The sequence below is a fragment of the Spermophilus citellus genome (assembly GCF_964194105.1).
Source record: "Spermophilus citellus genome assembly, chromosome: 2".
NCBI lineage: Eukaryota > Metazoa > Chordata > Mammalia > Rodentia > Sciuridae > Spermophilus > Spermophilus citellus.
Window position 1 is genome coordinate 192,868,581 of NC_138183.1, and position 18,399 is coordinate 192,886,979.

Genomic DNA, 18,399 nt, shown 5'->3' on the forward strand with positions numbered 1-18,399 from the left:
CTTAATGGTGATTGTGTGTGGAGTGGAGGGTACTGGAAATTGAGCCCAGGGGCATTCTACCATTGAATTATACCCCAAACCTTTTTAATTTTTATTTTGAGACAGGATCTTGCTAAGTTGCCAAGTCTGCCCCCAAACTTGCAATCCTCTTGCTTCAACCTCTCAAGTTGCTGGGACTAGGTAGATGCCACCACACCTAAGTTAATAGTGACTTTTAGTGAACATAAGTTTTAATTTTAATGAAGTAAAATTTATCAGTCTTTTATTTTGTGGTTAGTGCTTTTCCTTTCCCATTTGAAGAGGTTTTTTGTTTGTATTTGTTTTTGTTTGTTTGTTTGGTACTAGAGATTGAACCCAGGGGTGCTTAACCATTGAGCAACATTTCTAACCCTTTTTATTTTTTATTTAGAGAGGGTCTCCTAAGTTGCTGAAAGCCTTGCTAAATTGCTGAGGCTGGTTTTGAATTTGGGATCCTCCTGCCTCAGCCTCTGGAGCCACTGGGATTACAGGCATGTGCCCACATCTGACTATAAACAAATTTTGATACTTAGTAGTAAAGTCTTTCAGCTAGATCATTGTCCTTCAGAATTGCTGTGCATACTATAAGGCTTTTGCATTTTCACATAAATGTTAGAATCAGCTTTTCAGTCCCCATATAAAATTCTTCTGGAATTTGATTGAAATTTCACTACCTTTTAAGTCAATTTGGAAACACTCAACATCTTTGCTACCTGGAGTTTTCTAACACAATAAATAACATATCCCAGGAGTTTTTAGGTCTTTTCTCAACAATACTTTATATTATTCAATGGTGAGATTGTACACATCTTTAATTAGATTTATTCCTGGGTAGTTGTTTTGTTTATACTGTTGTCATTGATATTACTTTTTTAACATTTTATTTCCACTTATTTATTGCTAGTATATAGAAAGACTGAATTTGTATCCAGTAACCTTTCTAAATTCATTATTTATTTTTTTCTAACATTTGTAGGTTTTTATGGATTATCTATGTTCACAACCATGATCTCTACAAATGATGATCATTTTATGTCTTCTCTTTGCCAATCTTAATACTTCTATACCTGTTTAATGCCTTATTTTGCTGGTTAAGACTTCCAGTACAATGTTGAATTGAAGTACAGGGCATAGTGGCACACGCCTGACTTGGGAGGTTGAGGTAGGAGAATCACAAGTTCAAGACTAGCAATACTCTCAGCAACTTAGTGAGACCCTGTCTATAAATAAATTAATAAATAAATGTAGCTCATTGGTAGAGCACCCCCTGGATTCAGTCCCTGGTATCCCCTGCCTCCAAAAAAAATGTCAAATAGAAGTGATGATAATGAATATTAAAGAAATTTTCTTGCATTCCTAGAGAGGTTTTTTTTTTTATAGTAAATGGGTATTGAATTTTGTCAAATGCTTTTTCTGGGACTGGGTCTTTAGCTCAGTGGTAGAGTACTTGCTTATCATGTATGAGGTCCTGGTGTTGCTTGACTGCTGATATCATGGGAGCTGAGAACCAGGTCTCTGAGGACAGAATACTGGCTAGTAGGTCAAAATCAGACTGATTTATAAAAGTGAGAAACATGTCAGGTGGACTCAGGTGCTGCTGGGGTAGAAGCATGACTCCGCCAGCATTCATAGGAACTGCCAGCAGTCAGGAAGCGCGTGGGAAGCAAAGGAGGAAGCCAGCCCTTCCTCTTCTAACTCTGCAGTCTTCCTCTCCAACCACCCTATTGTCAGAGTCTAACAGGAAACCAACCGGCAAAAACCTGGCTTTCAGGTTTTCTAAGCCCCAGCTCCAGCATCCCAAAGCAGAATAGAGAAGAGTTGATTTGCAAGTGAAACTTGGAAATTAATAATTGACATGATTATGTTATTCAACAAGTTTTCCAATAAAATTTTTCAGCCTACTTGGTTTGTTAATTTTGGAAACAGGCATATTAAAGTCTCTCACCAGCCAGGCACAGTGGTGTACACTTACAATCCCAGCAATTTGGGAGGCAGAGGAAGGAGGATTACAAGTTCTGAGCCAGCCTCAACAAGATCCTGTCTCAAAATAAAAAATATTTTTTAAAGGCCTGGGGATGCTGGACGTGGTGGTGCATGCCTGTAATCCCAGCAGCTTGAGAGGCTGAGGCAGGAGGATGGAGAATTCAAAGTCAGCCTCAGCAATTTAGTGAGGCCCTAAACAACTCAGTGAGATCATGTCTCTAAATAAAATTCAAAAAAGGGCTGGGATATGGCTCAATGGCTAAGCACCTCTGGATTCACTCCCCAGTCCCAAAAAATGGGAAGGGGGCAAGGGATGTGGCTCAGTGAGCTCCTGAGTTCAATCCCCAGTACCTAAATAAATAAATAAATAAAGTTTCTCACCACTAATATGGATTGTCAATCTCTCTTTGAATTTCTGGCATTTTTTACCATGAAGTTAGTTATCTGTTATTAGGTTTGCAGCTTTTATCTCAGTAGATTGTGCCTTTTAATCACTGTAAAGTGTCACACCTTATCTTTTTTGGCCTTGACTTGGCTTTTTATTTGATATGAATACCTGTGTTAATGTATCTCAAAAACAATATGGCATTGCACACTCAGGGGCACTTTACCATTAAGCTACATTCCCAGCGCCCCCCACCCTCTTTTTTTTTTTTTTTTTTTTTTGAGAAGGGTCTGTCTACATTGCCCAGGCTGACCTTAAACTTTCAATCTTCCTGCCTCAGTCTTCCAAATTGCTGGAATTATAGGTGTTCACACCAAATCTGATTCTATTGGTCTTTAGTATATGTTTCTATGTATCTAAGTTTTTTTCTTCTTTTGTGCCTTTTTGTGAGCATTAACTCTTCTTTTAATTCCATTTTTCCTCAAATTGTTAAAGGTAATACATTTCATTTCTGTATTTTTAGTGGTTATCCTAAGATCCTATTTATATATTCAAACTTACCTTTGTCTGTCAATAACTAGAATCAACCAAAAGTAAGTCTTCCCTCTAATAAGAAGAAAATCTTAATGTGCTTTTATCTGCTAAACCCCACCCCTGTTGCTTCCCATAATAAACTGTAATAAACTCTAATAATAATTTAGATTGGTTTTGATTTTTTAATTATATATCAACTATTCTTTAGTTGAGATATTGAACTGTTAGTTTTACTTCTTTCTTACCCCACTGTTTGTATCTCAAAGCTTCCTCTTTGTTAGATTCTTTATTGTGTGTATAACTTAGGTGCAAAGTTGAGTCTTTATGGCTGAATAAAACTCCATTGTGTATATACACTACACTTATCTATTCATCTGTTGATGGACACCTAGGCTGGTTTCATAGTTGGGCTGTTGTGAATTGTGCTGCTATTACAGACATGAGTATGCCTGTGTCACTACAGTATGCTGACTTTAATTCTTTAGGACAAATACTGAGGAGTGGTACAGTTGGGTCATATGGTGTTTTCATGCCTAGTCCTTTTTTTTTTTTTTTTTTTTTTTTTTTTTAGGACTGGAGATTGAAATCAGGGGCACTCAACCATTGAGCCACATCCCCAGCCCTATTTTGTATTTTATTTAGAGACAGGGTCTCACTGAATTGCTTAGTGAGTTGGATAGCCATTGCCGAGGCTGGCTTTGAACACTTGATTCTCCATTCTCAGCCTCCCGAGCCGCTGGGATTATGGGCGTGCACCACCATGCCCGGTTCCATGCCTAGTCTTGTGAGGAACCTCCATATGGATTTTCATAGTGAAACCACACATCTTTGAAAGAATTCTCAAAAATGAAATTATATCCTTTGCAAAAAATGATTGGAACTATAGACCATATGTTTAGTGAAATAAGTCAAACTCAGAAGGTAAAGGGTCCTATTTTTTTTTCATATGTGAGAAGAAATTAAGGGGAGATCAGTAGAGGAAAAGGACCAGGGGCAGGAAATGGGGAGGGAGAGGGGAAGTGCTGGGGAATGATAGTGTCCAAATTATATTGTTATATTGTGTGCATGTATGAATATATAGAACAAATCATATCATGCACCAATAAAATAATGTGGGGGGAAAAACAGAAAAAAAATGTGTGGTTTCCTTCATCTTGGAGAAAATCTTTTTATTTCCCTCTTGATATTCCCTATATGGTTTTCCTCTGAAATTCTCTCGGATTTCACAAGTTTTGGCCTATCTTCAGCTACTGTTTTTTCTCATGCTTTGAATTTCTTTGCATTTTGTACTGTATTCTGAGAGAGTCCTCAGGTCCATCTTTGACTTTGTGAATTAGCTCTTTAGCTGGGTCTGTTCTTATATCCAGCATATTTATTCAGTCCTTTATTGCATTACCATATTTTAAATTTATGAAAGTGTTAGTAGATTCACTTCCACAACAACCTACTTTTATTTTAGAAATGAAATAGCTTTTCAAATTTCTCAGAGGATGCTGATTATTCTATTTTAAAGTTTTTACTCTTTTTGTTAAACTATGTTTTTTTTCCAGTGCTAATTTCATCTATATTTCATGACTTTGTTCTCAAGGTAAATTTTCATGAAATATTTGGAGATTCTTGATTGTTCCTTTTTTCACATAAGAATCCCCAATCAGAAGCTTAGAATACAGGTTCTGACATCCAGAGTCACTCTTGACGATTGTGGGAAGGGGCAGGCTTGTATGTAGGCATGGTGTAGCCCACCTTTCTAGAAGGAGGTGCTCTCTGTTTATCAAGGGATTATTGCTCAGGACCCACACTTGCCACCATAGCCCATCCACCTACAAACTCCCAACTTTGTTCATTGTACAGACCTTTCCCACATGGCTCACAGACCCTCATCTATGGCAAGCATTGTTTTACTTCTTACTATTTATTTATATGTGACCTTTCTCATTATAATATCATTAATGTGGGGAAGGGGTCTCCTTCACCCTGGTGAAGGCAAGTGACATCTACACAGGACCCAGTCTCAGTGATCATTTGTTAGGGTGAACTCAGCTATTTATTGGCACATCTTAGTCAGATGGTCCCAAGAAAGAAATCTTTCCACATCCTCCTCTTTTGGCCCATGCGGCTGACTGTGCTGGCTTTCTCTCCTGAATTCACTGACTTAACACATTCTATTTCTACTAAAATGACAAAGAGTATTTTCAAATACTCTGCCAGGATTTTTATACATATATATTTCTCTCTCCTAAAACAGCTGGTTAGCTTTTTGCTCAGTGTGGACTCTAATAGCTCTGAGGCTAGAAAGAGCTTGCATGTTGCAAAGTCAGAAAGAAGGTCAGTGTGGTTGAGATACAGTGATGAGGGCGAGGTAGCATGGTATGAGATGGGAGGCAGGGCGGGGACCGACCTTGTGGGGCCTCCCAGGCCTGGTGAAGTCCTAGTGCAAGGGGACTTATTTCCTGATGGATATTACAGCTGTTCCTTTTTCCAGTTAGCACTGGAACTGGTCTAGAGGGTATCCTGCTGATGTAGTGGGGGGCAGATATGGACCCTGGCCTCTCTTGGAGTCACTCTGTGCTCTTACCAACCTTCATTCTATTTCTCTTTTGTTTCAGAGGTTGTGTTCTCATCTTACCCAGGATTTTCAACCTCAGAGGTAGGAACTGCCTAATTTATATTTGCATACTTGAGTTAGAACAGCATTTCTATTTATTTAATTACAGTCTTACATATGCTAAGTAAGCACTCCTCCACTGAGCTACATCCCTAGGCGAGGAACATTAATTTTAATAGGAAAAAAATGTTTAAAAAATAAAAGGAAACGAAAAAAAAAATGTTTTTTGGTTCCTGAGAGGCATTTCTATAGTCCACACTGAGAAAGGCCATTCGTTGAACAGATGTGTGCTAGGTACGAGGTACCGTGCTGGCCTCTAGAAGGGCAGTGGTGAGCTGAGCAGACAGGCCCTGACCTTGTGGGCCCACAGTCTAGCTTTCGCTGTCCTCAGATGCCATTCAGCATAACATACTAACAGTGGCTGCTTCAAGTGACAAAGCTTGCTGAAGTGCAGCTGCCACCAGCATGAAGCCCAGAAGGTCTCTAACAAGAATCTCCAAGAGCTGGAAAAGTTCTTGCCAAATATACCACTACCCGGATCCAATCCTTGTTGTCAAAGGCTTGGATGCTTGATTTTTGTCAGCACAGAAAATTGGTTTTTCTTTCAGGGCAGATGTTCACAGACCAAGCTCATGGAGACTCATGTACATAAACTAAATATTGATTTGTTCACTTAAAATAAGAAGTACAACTCTACATTTACCCAGCTAGTTCCTTGAGAGGCAGCTCAGTACACTGCCTCCCCACACAGATTTTTTAAAAAGTATGTGAGAGATTGTACCAGTTTCTAGAATAGAAATATTAAGTATTAACTATTGCTGCATAAGATACCCAAAATTACTGACTTCAAACAATCAGTTTGAAGGCACTTATTATTTCTCACAATTATCTAAGTGAGTTGGGTGGTTTTACTGGTTTCACCAGCTCATTCATGCAGCTACATTCAGCAGGCAGCTTAGCAGGGAGCTGGACTCACTCAGGTGGACAGATGACGTGGCTTGGCCTTTCCATGTAGTCTTTTCCTTATAGCATGGTGGCAGCTGAATTTCAGGAGTGCACAAGGAAATTTCAAGATTCTGAAATTCAAAGAATGTCACTTTACCACATTCTCTTGGCAATATAATAAGATTACATACAATACAATTCTGACACTGACTGTATCAGAATTAGTACAGAATTAGTAACTGCTCTCACTTTACATACCAGCTACAAATTTGGGGGTCCCCAAGCTGTCCACAGATGAGCTGAATAAAAAGACACATGAAGTGAGATTTAGAAGGGCAAAAATACAGAGCTTCTATACTCTCTCCCATGGAATCAGGACACCTCACCCTCCCAGCACATGGATGTGCCCACCAACCAGGAAGGGCACCTGAGCCTGAGCCAGGGCTTTTATTTATATATGTATGTTTCTCTCTTCTAAGACAGCTGGTTAGCTTTCTGCTCAGAATGGACTCTAATAACTCTGAGGCTAGAAAGAGCTTGCATGTTGCAAAGTCAGAAAGAAGGTCAGTGTGGTTGAGATACACTGATGAGGGCAAGGTAGCATGGGATGAGATGGGAGGCGGGGGGACCGACCTTGTGGGGCCCGTTGACTTCATGCTTGAACTCAACCTTGAGCTCCATTTTCCTTGCAGGTTGTTCTTTCAAGACTGGTTAGCCCCCATCCTGAGTCATCTCATCAAATTCTGGTGTGATAAGTAACAGAGGCATTCCTGTCACTTAGGAAACTCCAAAGGTTCTAGAAACTATGTCCCAGGAACCTGTCACAAAGATCAGACAAATTATTTATATATAGTCACCAGTCAAGGGGGTAGAGATATGGATTCCCCTTTGAATGAGAGGAGCAGCAAAACCACACTGCAAAAAGGTCGCGCATCTGGGGATGAGGGGCTTGTGAATGCTGAACTGTCTCCCATGGAAACTGAAAATTGGTAGGATTGTTCAGTGATTAGATCCCAGCTGTCTGGATCTGAGAATCTGGAAGATGAGTTAGATGGTTGCATCAGAGAGGTCCAGGACAGGGCCCTCTCTGTCCTCAGGAGGCCAGTCATGCCCTCATGTCGGGAAACTCTGGCTTTTCTTTTTCTGTGCTCTAGTCGGACTTGCCCACCTTCAGCTCACCCAGTTCCCTCTAAGCAGGGAGTCTCATGGAGCTGGTTGCCTTATTGTTACTGGATTCAGGTCTGGGCTGCTTGCCACTTGAAGGCCAATATTCAGGAGAGAAGAGTTGGTAGGAAGGAATCAGGTTTTTTTCAGTGGCTGGCACCTCGGAAGATTGGGAGGGGTGTCATCCTCAAAGCTCCATCTTGAGGAACTCTGGGAGGGAAATGAGATCCAGGGAGACAGGGGCCAGAAGGCTGTGTGCTGAGCAGGGTATTCATCCTCTGGGCCATTTTATTTTTTCCATTAGTCAGAACGTCACAGTGGACCTCAGAGTCTAGGGGCCAGTTCCTATATTTTCTTAAAACAGATATATTATTTTCCTGCAAGTTAAACCTCACAGTAATTTGCATGCTTTGTGTTAGTTGATGTATACAAGTAAAGATTAAGGAGGGGGTGACAAAGGTCACCAGATGTTCTGGGTTCTGTAAATCTAAAGAAAGATTATTTATCAGTTAACATCTTATTAACCTTTTAAGAATTAAGAATTGAGAATTGAGAATGCTGGGGAAAGGCAGGGTATAACACACTCAAAAGGACCAGGGAGAGGAAACAGCCTTGCAGAAGGACACAGGGAAGCGGCCACTCTCACATGAGCAGACTGTCACCACAGTCGCTCTCTAAGAGCTTCATGTTGGGATCACCTGGTCAGGGGAGTCATGTACATTTCCAAACAGTATCATTAATTTTACTCTTTAGCCCATGACTGATATCTCAATTGTATGGCTTCACAAATTGACTCAGAAGGACAGAAAAATATTTGTCCCAAAGTGGGTGCTCCACAAACACTTATTGAATGAACAAATGAAAATTGAAAATTTGCCCAGGATTATACAGTGGTTAATGGAGCTCAGGACAGTATTTAGTTCCTCCTAACCTTACCATCAGCCCAAAACTTATCCTGTAATGTCTTTTGGTCTCATGTAATTCAGGGCATCAGTGAATGAACTGAGTTAGTAGGCATGATTAATCTAGCAGTTTCATTTTTCTGCTTATCAAATAAATATGTTGGCCCTGAGGCAATCTGAGTTGTATGAGAGACCATGCCCTCAGGTGACTCAGATGGACCAGGGCACATTCAGACCCTAAGGCCTGACTCAAGTCATTCAGGATTTAACTGTTGTTTCATCCTTGAATGAAGAACCTCCACTGGGGGGTTGGGACTGGCCTGTCAGACAAGTGTCAAGGCTGCTCACTCCTGCTCTCCCTCTCTCTACTAAGAAAAAGGGCCCTTAACAATGCAAGGGGCTTCTCCAAAATATGAGCCCAGCTGCATAGAAAGGCCAATTCAGGATCAACTGCTGTCATCAGAGGGTGGGCATGAGGCAGAGTGCTAATGAGGTCTGCAGGGGTTCGCTAGTGTCCTGTGGCCCCAGAGAACTTTGAACTGGGTGTTGAGAGTTTTCCACATGTGATCTCAGAGAACTCAGAGCCAGAATTCTAGGCCCTTGGTGACATCTGCCCTTGTGACCCTAGATGTGTTTATGGCCAAGCCTCTCTAGGAAGGTTGTTCTTTTTACCTCACTCAATAGGAAAGTCTTTGGCCACTGGCAGCCTCTACTTCCTTATCATTAGGGCACTTTGACCTTGACTTTTTTTTTTTCCTTCTAAGACAACCAAGGTATGTTCACTTCCACCCATATTCGAGATTCTTCCAGTGAAGTCACTGAAGGCCAGGAACCAGACACTGGCCCCACCCTTCCCGGAGCTGAGGTACCTTAGCCTGGCCTACAACAAGGTGACTCTCTGTTTCTCTACCTGCTTCCTTAGGGGCATAGATGGGAGGTGGGATGGAGAGCATTATGGCCTGAGGGCGAATCCTTCCATTCCCTGGTTCCTTCAATTCCACAGTCCTTCAATTCCCAGGAATTCTCAAGGTGGGGAAAGTAGACAGAGTGCAGCCAGGGCAGGAATCCCTCTATCCAGTCATGGATATATACTTAGTGCTTCCCATGTGCCAGGCCCTGAGCTAGGCATTAGGGATACAGCTGTGAAAACAAAGTCTTGACCTCTGATCTTTTGGAGCTTATCAACTGAGGGGAAGATGGGTACTGGACAGTCAGTCATTATAATCATCAACATAAACATTCTTAGTGTTATAAAGAAATTCCCAGCCATATGATGAGGGAGGGCAACCTCATATTTGGCATCAGGGAATTTTCTCAAGGAAAAATGGTGTTTGAGCTACGATCTGAATCAATAAGTATAGTCAAATGAAGAGGGTAGGAACAGCAGATATAAATCACTGGGACAGATATCATAAGTTTTTCCTGTATTTTTCCCAATATTCATAGCCTATTTGTTTTTCTGTAAAATTCCACTTATTCATTTATTTGGGGGTACTGGAAATCAGATTCAGGACCTCGTACATGCTAATCACATGCTCTATCACTCAGGTACATGCCTGGTCCATGTTTTTATTTTAATTTAATTAAAATATTTTCAGTTTTTCTTGTGATTTTTTCTTTGACCTATGTGTTGTTTAGAAGTCAGTTGTTTAATTTTAACATCTTAGATTTGTTGATTTCTTTGATTTAATTCTCTTGCAGTCAGATAACATAATCTGTAAGATTTCTTTCTTTTGACATCTATTTAAATTGCTTTGTGTTCCTCTTTATGGTGACTGTCCCATGTGCATTTAGAAAAACTGTGTCTTGTGCAGTGTGAGGGGAAAACATTGGTGAATGTCAGTCGAGGGGCGGCTGGTGTGGCTCAGATCTTCTGTGCCGAGGAGAGTGTTAAAGTCTCTGGTCATTAGTTTGGCTCTCCTTGCATCTCATTTCAGCTCATACCCAGAACCTGCTTTCTCTCTGCAGTTAGTCGCAATAGCCTTCTTTCAGTTCCTCAGCCGAATGCGGGCCTCCCACATGCCATTCTTCTTGCCTGTGTTAGAGTAACACTATCTGATGCAACAGACTTAACATCTCCATCACATAACGTAACACAATAAAAGTTTATCTCTTGCCTTTACAAAGTCCACTGTGGATAATCCTGGTTGGCAGGTGGTGGCCTTCCATACGATTATCCAGAGACCCAGGTCCCTCTGGCTATGGCTGTGTCATCATGTGGGGTCTTAAGAGTCCCTTCTTGGTCCTGTGTATCTGGTAGGTAGATGGTCGGTGGTGGGAGTGTGGTGAGAGAGCAGAGGCTCTGCGGGAGGTTTGGGTGTGGGCTGTGCCTGACTTGTGTCCACATTGCACTGACCACAGCTGAGTCACATGACCACACCGAGGGGCCCCAGAAGCTAGCTGCTGTGGGCTGGGGGCCCAGAAATGGTTTTGATGCAGATGTGTCTCCATGATGCACTCCATCCTCCACTGCACTCACTAGTGACCTCCCGCCCTCCTTCAGATCTCAGGGTCGCCTTCTCTTACCCTCTGGCTGGGTCAAATGGCCCTAGCGCTTGGTGCCCCTCTCTTTTGCGGCACCATCACAGTAGTCAGGCCACTCTCCTTTGTGTTACTGTTCCTCCCGCGCTGGTTTCTCAGTACGCAGCGCTCTTTGACAACAGGCTTCCTTGCTGTCTCACTCACTGCCAGCACAGTGCTTGGCACATGGTAAGTATTCAGTAAATATATGTTGGTTGAATGAATAAAAATGGACATGAACATATAAGTTAATTGCCCCGTGGAAATTCAGGGTCATCCAGTGAGGCTCCGGAGGAGTCCAGCTCAGGTGTGCTCTCTTTCCTGCCCTTGGAACCTTAGTACCTTCGATGGATCCTGCGCCCCACCCAGCACCTTGCAGTATGTCCAGGGGCCTGAGAAGCCACTGCTCCACTCCTGGCCCCTTTGATATCCATTGCCCCATTACTGCTCCAGTGCTGATAGATAGCTTCCCCGAGGTAGTCCCCAAGTGTTCCAGTCACTCTGCTCAAAAAGGAGTGTGTAATTTTTGTCTTCAAGGCTGGTTTGGCCAAAAAGCACCTTCTTAGGAGTAGAGCAACCTCTGGGCCCCAGACAGCCATGAGATGTCCCTCATACTGGCTCTGCTTATCCCTTAGTTTGGGTAGATTCCCTGACAGCCTGCCCTCTGCCCTCCCCAGAGCAGTACCTAGGACTGGCCTCAGGAAAGAAGCCCTTGGGAGTGCTATTGACAGGCTGGGCGGGGTGGGGGGTAGGGGGTAGAGGTCTGCCTTGCGGACGGTGAAATGTCAGGTTGTATACTGAAATCAAAGTCAGTGCCCTTGTCCTTCTGGACTCTGTGAGACAAGTACTCTGTGTGTGTTCTTATTATTTGTCACCGTCATCTCTAAGACTTGTCATGGGCTACATATCCAGTATGATGAAGAGGGAACATTCATAACTCTAAAACATGAAACAGGGATGGTGGAACTTTGAGACGGAGGGCAAGGTGTTCTGAGCATGAGCGGCTGATAGTGCAAGGACAGGCACTTCCCAGAGTGAGGTCCAAGCACAGCAGTGTCTCCTCCTGACTCTGCCCCCTTCTGTCCCTGCAAAGCAGGGCCTATCCCCTGTATCACTGGGTGGAGGTGAGGAACCGGTCCACCTAATGGTCTCTCCTGCATTTGTTACAGATCGCAAGGGAGGATGCCGTTCTGCCAGTAGCTCTCTTTCCATCTCTCTGTGAGCTCATCTTTCATAACAACCCTCTGGTGGCCCACACACGAGGTATGAGGCCTGCACACTTGCCCCCAACTCAGTGTTAAGGAGCAGTGGAGGCCAGGCCCAGGCTCTGCTCAGTGTGTTGGGAAATGGAGAAAATACATAGCTATGCTGCTGTCTACTGGCATATCCAGCAACTGTGTGACGCTGTCATTATTGTCTCCATGGACTTTGGTGGAAACTGAAGCCTAGGAAGGTTCATGATCTGCCCAGGGTCACACAGCAAGAAAGAGTTGGGAATCCAATACTGGAGGATCCCCAGCCCTGCATTAGCTCTCTAAGCTACACCCTGCTTTGCAGAGCAGGTCTGTGTGGCCTCATTTCCTACTTCCCTTCTAGGGAGGGGAGTGGGCCAAACCGCAGTGCTCTCCCCTCCCACAGCACACTGAATGCCGCAGTGCTGTGTCATAGGGGACACCACTGTCCAAGATGTGTCAGCTGGAGACCTGCGGTCTTGGGCCTGGAGTGACACCTGGGCAGTCCTAATCCTTGCTCCACACTGTTACCCTGGGACTATTCTGTGCCTCAGTTTCCTTAACTACTGAATGGGAATGATATGGTACCTACCTCCTAGATAAGAGAATGAAGTAAGTTATATTAACACACACGAAGCAGTTGAACTGCCTGGCACATGGCAGTCCCCAGGAGATGCCAGCTAATAGTCATCTTATTTTCCCATCATGGCACCAGGCGTCCCTCCACTGCTAAAGAGCTTCCTCCAGGAGCGACTGGGGATCCACTTAATTCGAAAGAAGGTAGTAAAGGCTAAGCATCACATTTTGATGCCTCGGAAGGAAACGCGGAAGGTAAGTCTTCCAGACAGGACCCAGCCCCAGGGGAGGCGTAGCCTGTTCTAATGCCTGCGGACTTGCCTGGCAGCAGAACCCCCCCCCCCAACATGCCTGAACCCCTCCACTAGATACAGGATTGCCTCCTCCCTGCCCTGCTCTGATGAATAGGATAGAATCAGGAGAGAGAAGACGGTCAAGAAAAACCCCAAAATGTAGGCAGGAGCCTTGGAGATTATTGAGTCAGTGACTCCCTAGTTTTACAGAAAAAGTAAGGCCCAGAGAAGAAGCGGGGAGGAACCTGCCTTGAAGTTGGAAAACCCAGGGCCTGGCTCCGACACCTCCCGCAGCTACCTGATCCTGGGCGACAGTTGCAAACTCTGAGCTTCAGGTTTCTCAACTCTGAAACTTCCCAGAGTTTCTGAGAGGACTGGATGAAACAACAGACATGAAACCATATTATAGACTCCCCAGACTCATCCCCATGCAAGTCACGTCCCTCCAGCTGCTCCAGAACCAGAGTGCCTCTCCTGCCCACGTCCACTGTCCAGGTCGGCCGCTTCCTCTGCAGGTGTAGCCAGGGCTCTTAGGCTTGCCTTCTAGGGTGCCATGAAGTCAGTCAGATCTCTCTTTCGTCTGAAGAATCTCAAAAAGTTCTGTGAAATGCTCCTCCCTCCTGAACTTTAGCTTTTATACAGCCAAAAGCTGGACTAGTTTGCTGATTCCCAAAGCTACATACAGTTGGCCCTTGCTCTGCCCCACACCCTTTCTCTGTCCAGCCACGTCTTGTCCTCAGAGGACAAGAGCAAGCATTTAAAGTCAGAAACAGACAAATTCCAAGGATTTCCATAATCTTCCCCCAACTCTTGCCTTCTCTAAGGATTTCCTACCTCCCAGCCCATCCGCCAGCTGGGAAGGAGGAAGAATCCAAGAGAGCTGAGTGCTGAGTACACAGTCCTCTCCCCACTTTACAGAGCACCCAGCCCAGCACTCTGCTGAGCACTTGCACACATGCTGTCGCATGATACTCTGCCCGTAAGGAAAGATTCAGAAAGGTACACTAAACTACTCGTTAAATGTTAGTACTGGCAGCGGCTAGGGAGGCTGATGCAAGAGAATTGCAAGTTCTCTTGCAATTCTCAGCAACTTAGTGAGGCCCTAAGAAACTTAGTGAGAGACTATCTCAAAATAAAAACAAAAGGGTTGGGATATGGCTCAGTGGTAAAGTGCCCCTGGGTTAAATCTCCAGTACCAATAACTAAATAGATGATAGATGAATGGATGGATGGATGGATAGATAGATAGTATTGGGATCCAGAGACCTCTCCTCCCATCTAAGGTTCTGAATAGTAGAGTTAGATAAACACAAACTTCAATGGCCAAATGGGAAACAAATCAGTGCTTTATTACTTTGGACAAACACCCTCTAGGCTGGACTGCAGACCTGGCTTAGGCTAGGGCCCACCTAGGCATACCTGTCTTCCCCACCATGCTAAGCCATCTCCTTGGACCTAGGCATGGGCAGGTCAGGGGAAAATGGAGAACCTGCTGGGGCAGGCCTGCAGTCCAGAAGTGGTGTGGGCCCTTTGCTAGTGAGAACAGAAGTGGAAGATGGAACAGCTGCTGTTAATGTCAGGCAGTCCAGCCCAGCACGATGCCAGGCCAGAGACTGTCAGCCTCTGACCAATTACAATATCCATTCTTCCTGTAGCTATGGGCTGGGAGTAGTGGAGGGATAGAGAGTGCACCATCCTACACTCCTCCCCAGTCCAGGAGAGAGAGATGAGTATTTTTTTTTTTTTTGACTCTGCATGTCTTAGACTTCATTGAGGTTTTATGTATTTTCAAAAAGAAAAAAAATTTTTTCGCACCAGGGATTGAACCCAGGATGCTGAACTAGATCCCTACCCACCCCAGTCCTTTTTTTTAATTTTTTATTTTAAGACAGGATCTTGCCAAGTTGCTGAGGGTCTTGCTAAGTTGCTGAGGCTGGCCTCCAACTTATGATCCTCCTACCTCAGTCTTCTGAGTCACTGGGATTACAGGTGTGCACCAAGATATTTTCTTTAAAGAGAAATTTATTAAAATGACATCCATCATACTCCTGTCTGTTGAGTAGCCTTGCATACATCATCCCACTTGGGAGGACTCTGAAATTTGGGCAGTGTGGGAACTGTCTCTCCTTCATGGGAGGAAGTGGAAGTACAAAGGGTAGAGCTATACTCCAGCACCAATGTTCCTGACTTGAGTGCTTGGGATCTTTCCACCACACTACTCAGACTGTAAAGGTATACATATAAGTGCACCAGATACCTTTGAAAAAGAATGTAAACAACCTACCATGTTACAGGGAAGGGAGGAGCACAGGGGCCTCAGCTTGGAGTCAGAGGAGGAGAGGACAGTGACAGGCTTTTGCTGGTTAAGGAAAGGGAGCAGTTCAACAAGAAGGAAATTATTTTGGTCCTAAGCCCTGCGATAGATTTGCCTTTTGGATCTTTACATAAGGTACACAGGTCTGGTGTTGCCACCTTCCAGAAAATGCAGGCCACCCCTCAAACCCCACCTGGGATTCCCTGAAGAAAGTCAAGGGCATGGTGGTAAATGTTGATTTGAAGAGTAAGGCTGCTGAGGGCAGGGATGCACAAGGCCTGGAGCCAGGCTGGAATTAGTCAAGCTGGCCACTCGTCACTCTGTGACCTTGGCCAAGTCATTTTGCCTCTGCATTCCAGCTTCCTGATCTATAAAATGAGGATAATTATTCCCTGGGTGGTTTTGAGGGGTACATTTTTGGGCATGCAGCAGATGCCCAATAAGTGTGACCCCCACCACCTCCCTGAGCCCTTACCCGGTGCTCTGGCCACTTGGCTGGCGACGCTCAGGAGCAGAGACTCCTCACTTGCAGAGCAAATCCAACCCAGTCTTTCTCCCTCGGCAGGTGAAAACCCAAATCCCCAAGGTGCCAAAGCAGCCTCTGGTGCCCCGTCACCAACCTTTGACTACAATCAAGTCTCTTTCAAGGGACAAACCTGAGGCAGAGCTGCCGGAAGAGCTGCACCCTGCCAGGAGCACCTCTCTGAAGGCACAGATAGCCATGGAGGGGCTGGAAGGCCCCAACCTGCCCTGTCGGACTTTTGTGCCTCTGCCTCCCATCTGCTCTGACTCCACTCTGCATAGTGATGACACGAGGTCCCACGTGAGCGATGCAGCCAGCCATCCCAGCCCAAGTCACCTGTCAGAAGAGGACACCAAGAGCACAGAGTCCATCTTCTTGACCCAGGTGCCTGTGTCCAGCTGCCTATTGTCAACAGCACCACAGGCTCCTGCACAGCCCTCAACTGGCTGGACGGCTGCGGGCAGTGGGGGCAAGCACAGGGGGGACTGGAAACCAGAGGGCAGCATGGTTGGCAGGGCCCCAAGCCTCCTCTGGGAGATCCATTGATCTGAGGCTACTGGTGGGGACAGCCTGGGGGACATGTGAAGACCCTGTGGCCCAGACAGTATCTGGGATCTGGCTGGGGAGTGCTGCTGTCCAGTTTTTAGAGAGCTTTGTCCCTGCCCCTGCCTCCCTGCTTGAAGTCCTCTCACTTCTGATGCTGCCTCTGGATCCTGGGCAGATGGCCCAGATGTAGGTCCTGCCCTCGAGGCGTTCACAGTCTAATGGGAAAGATGGACAGGGACAATACCTGTGATCAGTGCTGAAACCTGGGGAGACCCAGGGCCTGGAGCTGGAGGAAGGAGGGATGCCTCTGCCCCAGACAGGAGGGCTTCCTGGAGGAGGGGAAAATGAGCTGAGTTGTGCAGGCTGAGTGGTTAGCAAGGGCATTTTAGGCAGAGGGAACGGCTGGAACAGGGTAGAGAGTAGAAGAGATTGGAATGGAAGGGGTAGGAAGCATGAGTGTTCAGTGTCACAGATGCAGAAGGGGAGTGTGTAGGGGAAGGGAATTACAGGTTGAGCACCCCTGACCCCAAACTGAACTCCATCATGCTCCAAAATTTGAAACTTTCAAGTGTTGACATGACCACAAGTGTAAAATTCCATACTGTGGAACTTCGTTTCATGCATAAAATCATTTAAAATATTGTACCAAGTTGCCTTCAGGCTGTGTATATAAGGTGTTTAAGAAATGTTAATAAATTTTTTTGTTTAGACTCAGATTACATCCCCAACATATGTTATTGTGTATATGCAAATATGCCCCAGTTCAAAACGCTTCCGGCCCCAAGCATTTCAGAGAAGGGATGCTTAACCTGGGTAAGGCTGGAAGAGGTCAGGGTCCCCTTAAACACTGTTATTATTACATAAATTTCTCTGATCTCCCTGGCTCCAGTCTTGCCCCTCTAACATACCCACTGCCAGATCTTTTCAAGTACACATTCATCCATACATTCATATCTCATTCTCACCTGCCTCTTTCTTTACTCCACACAGGACGTGTAAATTCATTCAGCATAAAAGTGCTACAACTCAGACTATAATCAAATAGTATTAAAAAAAACCCACCTAGTTTAGAGGAAAGGAAAATATGGACAGGAAAGGAAATAGTCCAATGGTAACCATCTCTCAAACATACACTTCCTACCCTGCTCTCATAGTATGGGTATTACCAAAAGGCAGTTCTGAGCTTCCTAGCAGCCAGAGCAATACAATCACCTGAGTCAACATGTTGTTAAAAAAAAAAAAAAGTCTTAACTTTTTCTTTGCCTAATTTCCATGGCTATTTTCTCCAGTTCAATGTTGGGTAGAAGTGGCAGAAGCAGATATCCTTGTCTTCTTCCTGATTTTAGGGAGAAAGCATTCAGTTTCTCACCATTAATTAGGACAGTAGATGCCCTTGATTGGGTTTAGGAAGTTTCTTTCTATTTCTAGTTTATTGCATATTTTTTAATCACGAATTTTGTGTTTGTATGAGCTATTGAAGTAATCATATGGTGTTTATCTTTTATCCTATTGATACAATGTATTGTATTAATTGATTACCAGACGTTAAGTAACCCTTGCATACCTGGGATAAATCCTGCTTGTCATGGTGTTTAATCCTTTTTACATGTTGCTGAGTTTGATTTGCTAGTATATTTTTGAGTATTTTGGCATTGATATTAATAAGTGATGGTAGCATCTGATTTATTTTCTTGTGATGTCTTTCTGTAGTCTGGGTTTAAGGGTAATACTGTATGAGTTGATGTGTGTTCTCTCTTCTAATTGCTTGGAAGTGTTTGTGAAGGTTTGGTGTTAATTCTTTCAGTGTTTGACTTACCAGTGAACCTAGCTTGTGGGAAGTTTTTAAATCATTAATTCAA

At 44.3% G+C, this 18,399-nt stretch overlaps 1 protein-coding gene across 1 annotated transcript in view; it reads left to right on the forward strand.

Annotated features, from left to right (window-relative positions):
- XRRA1 (X-ray radiation resistance associated 1) overlaps positions 1–18,399 on the forward strand; it is a 70,492-nt gene that overhangs the window by 44,753 nt on the left and 7,340 nt on the right. Inside the window, exons 11-15 of the mRNA XM_081282466.1 lie at positions 5,527–5,567; positions 9,301–9,426; positions 12,226–12,319; positions 13,004–13,119; positions 16,037–16,378. Coding sequence (XP_081138592.1) covers positions 5,527–5,567; positions 9,301–9,426; positions 12,226–12,319; positions 13,004–13,119; positions 16,037–16,378 — 719 coding nt within the window. The remainder of the gene's footprint in view (positions 1–5,526; positions 5,568–9,300; positions 9,427–12,225; positions 12,320–13,003; positions 13,120–16,036; positions 16,379–18,399) is intronic.